Source organism: Periplaneta americana, chromosome 12 (assembly GCF_040183065.1).
Source record: "Periplaneta americana isolate PAMFEO1 chromosome 12, P.americana_PAMFEO1_priV1, whole genome shotgun sequence".
Lineage (NCBI taxonomy): Eukaryota > Metazoa > Arthropoda > Insecta > Blattodea > Blattidae > Periplaneta > Periplaneta americana.
Window position 1 is genome coordinate 174022273 of NC_091128.1, and position 12380 is coordinate 174034652.

Consider the following 12380-nt stretch of genomic DNA (forward strand, 5'->3'; position numbering starts at 1 on the left):
CTTCCAAAACGCGTACCACCCAGAAAGTCTTTCAGCTTAGTGAAAAGGTGAAAATCGCTAGGAGCAAGGTCTGGACTATAGGGCGGATGATCAAAGATTTCCCAACCGAATTGATCCAGCAATTCTCGAGTTGAAGCAGCAGTGTGAGGGCGGGCGGGCGTTGTCGTGAAGAAGCACAACTCCTCTCGAAAGCATTCCTCGCCTCTTGTTTTGGATGGCTCGCCGTAGTTTTCGTAAAGTCGCACAATAACGATTTGCATTGATCGTAGTGCCTTTTGGCATGAAATCCAGCAAAAGAACACCTTTGCGATCCCAAAAGACAGTAGCCATGACTTTTTGTGTTGAGAGAGTCTGTTTGAATTTTCTCGGTTTCTTGGGTGATGAGGGATGGTGCCACTGACGTGATTGGCGCTTGGTCTCTGGGGTGTTGTGAGACACCCAGGCCTCATCACCAGTCACAATTTGATCAAGAAAGGCGTCTCCATCTGTGTGATATCGCATCAAGAATGTCAATGCTGAGGCCATTCTCTGAGTTTTGTGTTGGTCACTCAGTTGCCGTGAAACCCATCGTGCACAGATTTTGTGGTAGCCAAGATGTTGTGACACAATTTCACCAAGCAAAGAACGAGAAATGTCAGGAAAGGCAATATGCAATTCGTCGAGTGATGTGCGCCTGTCTTGCAAGATTCTGTCGTTCACTTTAGTCTTCAGGTCTTCTGTGATGAGTGATGGACATCCGGGTCGAGTTTCATCGTGGACATTTGTTCGCCTATTGTTGAACATTTCGCACCATTTTCTCACATTTATTTCATCCATTACAGTATCACCATACACTTCTTTCAATTGCCTGTAAATTTCTGCAGGTTTCAAATGTCGGGCATTCAAAAATCGAATCACACTCCTCACCTCACAGTCGGCGGGATTATCAATCACGTCGTTCATTTTGAAGTAACATAAAATGCACAATGGCGACTTGTTGCAACCAGTACTCACAACATTATGAGAACACATGTTAAGAAAGCCAGTTGACCTTCAAACAAGGAAGGGGAGTCAGCTGCGCGGCGGGTATGCGCGAACGGTCGTTATTTCCTGGATCCCCCTCCTATATTACGATACAAGGTTGGGAAGTGCTTTTTACAAAATCGAGGAAAAGTTTGAAAAACAAGCAGAGCGGGTTTATTTCCGAGATTTTGTAATGCACTTCACAAACCTGTATTGTACAACATTTTTTGCACGATCATAATTTTAAAATTGTAAATACAATGCATTTTGCATTGAAAATTTACAGGAATATCATTCCAAAGCCTTCGCAAACTGCACTGTCATGGTAGCTAAGTAACAATAAGTGCACTGTAATGGGTCTATTTCAGTATAGTTTTATGTTATGAGAATGGTTTCCCTAGCAACAAGTTTCTGTGTGGGAATTCTAACTTTCAAGGCCTACCAACAATAGCTGTAAATACGACAAAAAACACGATCGTGCAAAAACGTATAGGTACGAAGCAGAAAATATTTATTTACACAAAAGCGTCGAAATCGATTTCTCGAAGCATTACAATAACTCTCGCTACACTTCGTATAATGAAAAATTTTAAATCCATTGTTGCAGTTGTAATTACTTCTTTTAAATGAGAAAGAGAGAAACTAAATTCGTTATGTTAGGAATGAATATTTTGGGGAGCAAAAGCTGGAATAGCACGAAGAGAGGGGGAAAAAAAAAAAAATGAAAGTTGATATCACCATGGCAATTGAAATGACTGAAAAAAAAACACGAATTGAATATCGGACGGACACGTGCAGCACATGAATAATAAAAAAAAAGACTGTAGAAACAAATCACGTCCCGGATCCTACGAGCGGGTAGGAGCAGGAAGACACATGAGACGGATTACGTGACGCAGCGAAGGACCGTGGTTCAGGAAGACAGAGACTGCTGGAGACGTCGATAGATATGATGAAGGAATAGATTATCTATCCAGCATCCGACTCTGATAAAGTCGCGTCGTCGTCGGGAGGTTCTGGGCGGCAGAGAGCGCCGCTATCGACCAGCAAGTCGGCGCAGACGCCGCCCGGCCCTGGACTACGGACGGCCCGCTCAGTGCTCGCAGTGCAGCCGTCATGTGAACGTCGGGGCGGCATGCGATGGGCTGTGAGTTGGGCAAGTTGGTGCTGGTGCAACGTGACGGGGGCGGCGAGGGCGCCAAGGGGCGCCGCGGAGGGGAGCCCGAGCCCCCTGCCCCGGCGCCACCGGACCCCCGTCTGCCGCTCACGGCGAAGCAGAAATACAGCATGATGGCGTCTTGGAAGGGAATCAGCCGCGCCATGGAGCCCACGGGAGTCTACATGTTCATCAAGTAAGTGGCCCAGTCCCCCGTTCAGGAGCCCAACTTGGTTGCCGGCGCTCCATGTGGTTCAGGAGTAACCCATCTATTGCGAATTTATGATGATGTTCATTTGTTCCTGCGTCGGTGATATTAACGATTATGAAATCAGAAAAGGTAGTGTCTCGAGAAAATCACAGCTACAACACTGTTCTTACCTACCACAAATTCTACTTGGTCTTACCCTCACTGGGAGTCGAGTCCTGTCCACTTGAGATGTTCACATCTGTGTATCCTTCCTCCTCAAATCTGCTGTTTATTTCAGTGGGAAGAGGACTGCAATGTATCTGTCCATATGATTACACTTTCGTGAACTTTATCGCAACTAGAAAATAAATTAAACATAACGTATGCCATTCTTGCTCGAAAGAAATCGGCACCGTAGCCTTCGGAAGTGTACATCCCGCTAATATTATATTCGAGAGAAAAAAATTCTGTCTTTATTATTTTAGTTCACGGTATAAAATACTAATTTTTACTCCAGTTGTATTGGGTTTTTGGTCGTGGGGAAATACTAGTCTTTTATAAAAATACTCTTCTTTTATTAATAGATTTATAATACCATTTTTAGTCCAGAAAAAATAATCGACTTTAATGCAAAAAATTTCAAACTATGAGCGATCCCCCGTTTCAGGAGCACAATTACTGTTAAGGTTCTATGTGGTTAAGCAGTAATCGATCTCGGTGAAAATAGCTCTAACTTACTTCTCCTGATTTCGAGAGTGAAAATCCGCCATTACACCTTATTACTGACAACATCACAAAACAAAAAAATCACCACCTACACGCAAGGCATAATTAAAACCTAAACTAACCTAACCTGTCGGGGATTCGTATATCCAAGGCATAATAAAAGCCTAACCTAACCTAACCTAACCTACAGAAATTCGTATATGCAAGGCATAAAAAGAACCTAGAATAACCTAACATGTCACAGATTCGTATATGCAAGACATTAGAAAAGCCTAAACTAACCTAACCTGTACGTATATACAAGGGATAATAAAAGCCTAAACTAACCTAACCTCTCACAAATTCGTATATGCAAGGCATAATAAAAGCATAAACAAACGTAACCTAACCTGTCGCAGATTCGTATATGCAAGGCACAAGGAAATCCTAAACTAACCTCACTAACCTAACCTAACCTGTCACAGATTCTTATACACAAGGCATAGCGTGAGAGTACACTAGCGTGAAACTTTCGTAAAGTCACCAAAGTTATGTTGGTATGACTGAGGAGATAGCTCTAAACAGTTGAAGGCGTACAAACAGAATACGAAGAATATCCCAGCGCTAGTTTAGCCTCGATGTCTTGGAAATAATGTGATATGACGTTCATTTGTTTCCGCATCCATGGCAGTAATTATTATGAAATCGTGAAGCTATGATCGTAGAAATGGCAGTGTCTCGAGAAAATCTTGGCTATAGCACTGTTCTTACCTACTGCAAATTTTACTTTGTCTCACCCTTACTGGGAGTTGAATCAAGTCCAGTTCAGATGTTCAGAGGTGTGGTATCCTGCCTCCCTCAATCTACAGTTTAATTCAGGGAAAAGAGGACTGCGATGTGTATGTCTATGTGGTTACACCAGCGAATAGGGATTATAAAGAATGGACACTTCGCGTCGGTACCTTTGATGTAGCCGGACTGATTTCAATGACCTTCAAGCCAGCTAAAGCGTCAGATTCTGCTTTCTCCCTAGAGTTGGCGCTGACATCACACCAGCTAGCAGTCGACACAGCGGAAATATAACACATACAATATTAATACATCTAGGTACATTATGTACTCAAATAAAATAAATTGGATCCATAAAATAATAAATCCTTCATTAACTGTAATGTCTAGACTCTAGAGTTCCTTTACAATGAAAGTTCAGACGTTGACCCCAACAACAATTAAAATATGTAATGATTTGATAGCGCTGAAAATGGAAAAACAAAACTCTTACGAGAAGTAAAACCATATACTTATATTATATTATATACAAATATTAATCGAATTCGATACTTAATTTTATAATATATTATATTATTTTATAATATAATTTATGATATCTGAAATATAAAATATTATTATTACAACTAGTTTGTCACTGAGAAATAAGGAAAAGCTGTTAACTTGAATTTATTTGAAGCAAAGCGTTACTGGATTATGCAATAAGGTAGGCGATGTTTGGATCCTGTGCCTTAATTCTATTCTTAATTATTATCTTAGCGTATGCTCGATTACACTACCTCTAGCGCTTGAAAGTGGAACTACCCGCTGGCGCACAGAGAAACAAAACACAGGAAAATTCGCTCAGTGTCCATTCTTTATAATCCCTATTCGCTGGTTACACTACAGTGAATTTCATCGTAATTAAGGATAGCAAGGCATGTGGGAACCAATTTTTTTTTTTTTTTTTTTTTTTTTTTTTTTTAAAGCGAATCGTATGGGGACGAAATATGAGTGCCTAAGTTTTGTAGCTACTTGGAAAACTATATTTTTACACGGAAATTTGTACTGATCTTATATTATCATCTCTTGCTGTTCCTAATATAGTACATCTTCTTTGATGTCCATGGACTCCAGAACCATATTGTTATAATAGAATGGTTGAAAAACCACCCTAGAACTGTGGATACACGCTGCAGGATTCATAAAGACGATTGTGCACTACTCTGACAACGTCATGAGTTCTTCTTTAAATCAACCTTATTTTACAATTAAAAGTAAAGCAATGTATTTCTTTAACATGAAAGCATCCATTAAAGTATGGCCGTAGGGGTAGAGAAAGTGAGATATATTTCAAAGGAAAAAAATGAATGACGTATGGACAAGGAAAAAGTCACCATGACGACACTGAATTAAACATATGCCACTTTTGCTTGTAAGTACTCAGCACCATAGCCTTCGGAAGTGTACATGCAGCTATAGAAAGAAAATAATCCGTTTTTATTATTTTGGTCTACTGTAAAATCACAGTTCAGTATATACAGTTGCGAAGCTCAATACTTACTAAATATGCAAACATAGACAGTGTCGGTTAGAGTTCCCGGGTAGCTCAGTGGTAGAGCGTTGGTACGTTAAACCAAAGGTCCCGGGTTCGATACCCGGCTCCGGAGCAATTTTTCCCTCGAAATTATTCTAGACAGTTGAAATATGCATCCATAGATAGTTGCTAGCCACCAGGATCGCTACTATCGCCTCATCACAGACCTTTCCATAGCAGACGAAAAAATGTATTGTACTTTTGATATCGTGTTCTTTTGAAAAATTAACACCTTACTTCCACTATTGAAATAAGAAATACATAAGGTTTATATATTATTTTCATAAACTCACCTTCCTGGATCTTTTGGAAGGATAACTCTGACCTCTTTTTCTTAGAATTTATAGTGCAACAAACGTCTCCTTGTCCCATATTATTACTTAAATTATTGTATTTTAGCCATTTACATTTATTACAACCGATAACAAACATTTCACAGTTTACACAACTTTTCACAACAATGCGAAAAACGGCACAGTCAATGCCTTTTCGATCTAGACCAGGCCGTAATATATGTTCGGGTTTTCTATTTCAGTGTATGGAGCTCAGTGAATTATATTATAACTTTATTGCGTATCATAGCTAAGTTTTATTTAGTGTAATGTGTCCATAAGTTGCAGAAATAATTACAAAACTGTGTTATTTTAATGTGAAGAGAATTTTACATGTTAACATAATCTTTTCGCATGCAAATTTTAAGTTTAGAATGGAAGCTATTTTGAGGTTTAATAAAAAAGAATTTATATTGTGATTTTAATATAGCACATCTACCTTCCTTGATAAAGACAGAAAATTTATCATATCACTCTTATGAAATTAGTGTACGTACGATTGTTACTTCGTCTCTTAGGTAGTAGATAAATACAATAATTCAGTACTCAATTGTAGTATTAAAATATAGACAAATTGAATGTGCGGAGTACCATACATGACATTATGCTTAATTATAATATATAATTGCGAATTTAGGAATATAAGTTAAATATAGTAAACATAACCTATAATATTTCCATATGAATGGCAGGGCATTGGAGACCACTAAAATTAGAGAGAAAGGGGCAACTGGGACAGTAAACATAACCTATAATTTCAACATATCTAAATATTCGTGCGGTGCAACTGAAAATTATCGAATCGTACATAAATAAAGGTACAAGAATTTCGCAATATTTAATCGAAATAAAGGCAGGTATTACACATACGAACAACGTAATTTTCACACCAAAAATAATATTAGGCCTACACCTTAACTCTCAAGGAATTAAGTCTGAAGTGTCTCCTAATCATTGTTTTAAATTTTATTAATCCAATTACACTACATTTTAGAGAAATATATGTTACTCTTTATGCATTCTAATTAATTTATATGGTTGAAACGCCGCCCTTCGTGATCGGATTAAGCGAGTCACATGGTCTGCCTTACGGCCTGTATTAGATCACGATGGCAGTGACACAGTCTATTGTTCCTAGTACACACAGCGCTCCAAGCGGCTAGCAACTATCGCGAGAAATGCAAAAAATCACCCCAAGCTTCGCGACTGTATATACTAGACTGTGGTAAAATACTAATTTTTGCTCCATTTGTATTGCATGTTTGGTCCACGAGATGAACTCGTCCTTCAGGGAATACTCGGTCTTTTATTCACAGATTTGTAATACCATTTTTGAACTCAGGGAAAATACTGTCTTTAAAATATAAATTAATTACCTAAGGATCGCCTCGGACTGTACCACTTCAACCTGTGTGCGGTGAGGGTAAACGAAATACACGATTTATATTTACACTCTGTTCAATAATTTATTAATACTAGTAGTTAAATAAACAGCACATTATTTGCACTTCGCTTTGTGGACCTATGCTGACGGCGTGCGTGCGTGTGTGTGTGTGTGTGTATGTTAAACACGCGATATGGGTCGCCATCCCCATTATTCAATATCGGTCGCTCCATTTTTTTCTACGTTCCTTTAAAACAGTGACCGGCATGTTCCGTGCTCTGTGACGTCATACGACGTAGCCGCCTTGCTCTTTGCTCGGCAATCTCTACATACTGAGCACAGCGTGGAGAGGAGACTTAACTGAACAGTGGTGGTGCGGCGTCTATGCACTGACAGAGCGCGATCCATTCTTCTGAGATAGTATGGGAACAGCACAATTACAATACATTTGTACGAAAACAAAACTGTACAAACTTGATAAATCAATGTAACAAAATATTTTGGTTTGTAATCAAATTTAATGTACTTACAATAATATGAAACTCATAATACAGCCACTTGCAGAAGCGTTTGCATATATAAATGAAATTCCGAAACTGCTATAAACATACAAACATATAAATAAATACTTTAAGCAGTACTGCAACACTTTATCTACTCGGAAACTTGAAAACAGTTCAAGTGTTTTTAACGCACATTTTTCTACATAATATACAGATTAAACTATATAGGCCCTATCTTGGTGAGTAGTATGCAAAGTATATTTCAACTTTTGAAACACACCATCACTTTGTGTCACTACCGTGCCCAAGCTAAACGCTTTGTCGAGATTTTTTTCCTCTTTTCTCGCGTACTATTTTTGCAATATTTGGAGTCATAGCCTGGCTAACACACAAGCGAAGAATATGTTTCAAGTTCAGATCAGACAGGTGGTTTCTATGGTGTGGTTTGCAGATCTTCATACAAGAAAAGAACTGTTCACATACATACGTAGATCCGAATATGCTCAACATCCTAGCAGCAAATCTATGCAATCGAGGGAATCTTGCCTGGGGAAATCTTCTATAAAATGTAGATAGATCCTTTTTGTTTTCAACAGTCCCGTTCTACTGCTGCACTGACGCCACTGCGCTGGTGTGTGCTAACATTAATACGACTCAACTGCTCGCTCTCCCAAGCTCTTGCGATCTGACTGGCTCTTACGTCACAACTGCAGCATCTGCCGGCCACTGCTTTAAAAGGTAGCATAACGCGATATCATCTTTAGAATGTGGTTTCTGCTATGTGACGTATTCATATGTTCGCTCCAATTTTGTCCGATTTTTCAGTTCGTTACGTAGTATAAATTCTCTCCATAATAAATACAGTGTAAGTATCTCCGTCTTCTTTATGATTCGTCATAAAGTGTACGCGGTAAATCATCTTACATAGAAGCTTAGCAATATTCTCCTCAGATGTACATATACACTTCGATTATTGCGATTCTTTATTCACGAATCTAAATACTGATCTTGCCCATAGACTACAGCGTGTTCACAATACCTGCGTTCGTTTCTTTTGTAACAATAGAAAATTCGATCATGTAACACCGTCACTAGAATTGTTGTCTTGGAGTCCACTTAAAGAAAGAAGATTCTTCAACTCTCTCTTATTATTATTTAAAATCATCCACACCTCCACACCCTCTTACCTAGCAACTCGTTTTGTTTACCTTTCACTACCTCGAACCCGGAACATGTACCTTCTCTCTATTCCTCTGCACAGAACATCCTTCTACTCATCATCTTTCAGCATATCTATTCCACGCCTCTGGAATTCTCTCCCTGACCACGTCAGAGACTGTCGGACAATATCAAAATTCAAATTTAAATTAAAAAATCACATTCTAGTTCGTGGAATTGTTTGTTGAACACGTCAGGTTGCGCAACTTCACCTTAACCCATGACATATAGTAAATATTGTAACTATGCTGTTGTAAAATTGAAAATTAATATGTAATGTATTTATTATTATTATTATTATTATTATTATTATTATTATTATTATTGCTACTATTATTATTATTATTATTATTATCATTATTATTATTATTATTATTATTATCATTATTATTATTATTATTATTATTATTATTATTATTATTATTGTCAGTTATCAATATCATCATTGCTATCTCTGTTTTCTTTCTTTTCGTTGTATTAGCTCGATGAGAGCTCTATAATGTACTTTTGACTCTGTTGACCCTCTATAGGGCTTTAACTTAATTTGTATCATTTTCATCAGCGTTTGTATTTCTTTTTTGTATTTATATGTGCTATCTGGTAGGATGGAAGAGAAGGCCTTATGGCCTTAATCCTGTCAGATTAAATAAATTATTATTATGATTAGTAGGACTATTTATATGAAAACAATTCTTTTATTGCATACACATATAATAGTCAAATAAATTTGAAATTGGTCTGTATATGTGATGCACATTGTTCTTTCTCTATTGACATCTCTCCTTCAACAAGGAGTATAATGTTACATTATAATGCGTCATATTAGAAGAGTTCTCATTTTGTCGATAATCCACTAGAGCAGTGGTGGCGAAAATGTAATCGTGCGCCGAGCCACTGTGTAACCTGCAACGTGCATAGCACCTATGGAGGGAGGCGGATACCCGAAGGGGAAGTGAAGCAACCGTCTGACCTATTAACGGATTTTCATTTTCCTTACGTCAAGCACTTAAATATAATTTTATACAGTACAAGGCTACAAACTAATGTTTAGTACGTGTAACGAAGAAAGAAATGAACAACGAATGAACAATATCACAACCTAAAATTAACTGTCTTCAGAATGTCTCTGCGACAAAGTTTCAAAAGCAGGGATTATGTCACTTACTGCCAGTCGTAGTTGATCACGAAGGTATTTGTCTGTCAGTCGTGATCTAAATTTGGTTTTTACTATTTTCATTGTTGAAAATAATTTTTCACAAACGTAAGTTGTAGCGAACTTGGCTTCAACAGAGCAAGCGAAAGAACGAAGCTTCGGATATTTATTTTTTGGCAAAGATTTGAAAGTTCAACGTTTGTCAAGTCCTTACATCTAGCTTTCATTTGACATCACATAGTAAATCAGTGAGTTCAAATTGAAGAGCTAACCACATTATTCGTACATCTGCTGAAAAAGGGTCGACGTACAGAGATGATGATGATGATGATGATGATGGTGATGATGATGATAACAACAACAATAACACTTAACCTTTTAATGTTTCATCGGTAACATGTAGTACAATGTCGTTTTATGTTATACAACCGTTTTCCTCGTAATACTTGTGAACAAATCATACATTTAATATTCTCATCATATTGAAAACAAAAAAATGCGTCCTCCCATCCTACTTGGAACTTTCGTACATGGTTTCAAGAGAGACATATGCCACTCGCAGTTCAGAGACAAATACAAATGAAACGGAGTTTGACTCCAGTGAGTGAGAGGCCCAGGTTGGCGGAGGTTAGAAGCAAGCGAAATGCACAGCTATCACTGCGAGCCACAATGTCTCGCGAGTCACGTTCTCGCCACGGCTGCACTAGAGTGTAGCGCGAACGGATTATTCAAAGAGAGATGAGAAATCGCATGATATTTGAATAAGAATATTTCAAAATAATAAATAAAAAATATATAAAATAAGATAGCATTATATTAGGCCTATATTACTATTAAATAAGATATTTGAGTTGCTGGAGAAAGAACTAAGGAAGAGACTAATGAAGTGCTTTCTGTGGAGTGTAGCATTATATGGGGCAGAAACAGGACATTAGGACGAAATGAAGAGAAACGACTAGAAGCATTTCAAATGTGGATATGGAGAAGGATGGAACGTGTGAAATGGACCGACAGAATAAGAAACGAAGCTGTGTTGGAAAGAGTGAGTGAAGAAAGAATGATGCTGAAACTGATCAGGAGAAAAAGAAATTGGCTGGGACACTGGATGAGAAGAAACTGGCTACTGAAGGATGCACTGGAAGGAATGGTGAACGGGAGAAGAGTTCGGGGCAGAAGAAGATATCAGATGATAGACAACATTAAGATATATATGGATCATATGAGGAGACAAAGAGGAAGGCAGAAAATATGAAAGACTGGAAAATGCTGGGTTTGCAGTGAAAGATCTGCACTTGGGCAGAATACTATAAAAAACTTAATATATTTCATTGGCCAGCACGTCCTTGGCCTCCTGCAGTACGAAATTCATGGGTAAACATTTGACAATCGCTGTAGAAATCATGACGAGTGAAACAGCAAAATTGAACGATGTCTTTAACGAAACCCCACACGAAAAAGTCAGGAGGGGTTAGATCTGGGGAGTTTGGGGACCAAGCCAAGAGATAATTGCTTCTCGTACTGGGTTTTACCTGCGACCTCCTGCATGTTTTTTTTTTTTTTTTTTAACACGGAACTATTTTTACAAATATTCGATACCACAACATTATGGAATCGTTTTTAGGTACATTACGCACACCGTACTCACGTCGAAATTCCCTTTGAACCCTTTCAACACTCTCAAATTTAGCATACCAAAGAACACATTGTGCCCTCTGTTTATTTGTTGTTGATTTAATCATCTGCGATTTTCATTTGTCCTTTCAGAGTATGCATTGTTGATTGTCATGGAAACTCCTATATTTTAACCATAATATAACAAGGAAGAAATTTTTCCTACTATCATAATAGCTTTATAATAATAAATTAATATTATCCATACCCAAACGGCTCAGACTGTATAATTAGCTTTTACTATCCATTTCAGCTCCAGTTTTCTTAAGTTTTAGTCGTGTCTCTTTGTCTACCCTTTTTATTTTTAACGTGTCTGATTCTAAAATATATTTATCACGAGTGACTGGATTAGTCGCTACAACAAGAAGTCACATTTGACTCTGTGTATTGTGTTTTTAAGAGTACACCAGTCCATCTTCGTACACGAGAACTGTACACCAGTTAATCCTGAAGTAGTGCATTCCCCATTATACTCACCAGAGCAGTGTAGGCGTCTTCTGTTTGAATGCCTGTTTACGCGTGTAATGTACAGTACAATGCAGACCTGCTGGCTGACTGAAACAACGGATGCTCATCCAGTAGAATATCGCCACCTGTTTGACTATAATTATATGTGTACAAAACCAACTTTGCTTATCATAAAATAAATAAATTTTCATTAACGTTTTCGATACTTGTGTATCATCTTCAGATGTGAAGTT

The 12380-nt window shown here is 37.9% G+C and overlaps 1 protein-coding gene across 1 annotated transcript in view; it reads left to right on the forward strand.

The window, feature by feature from the left end:
* The first annotated feature begins 2083 nt into the window (after positions 1-2083).
* LOC138711212 (neuroglobin-like) overlaps positions 2084-12380 on the forward strand; it is a 186516-nt gene continuing 176219 nt past the window's right edge. The window contains exon 1 of the mRNA XM_069842599.1: positions 2084-2354. Within this exon, the coding sequence (XP_069698700.1) occupies positions 2143-2354 (212 nt within the window). The 5' untranslated portion in view covers positions 2084-2142. The remainder of the gene's footprint in view (positions 2355-12380) is intronic.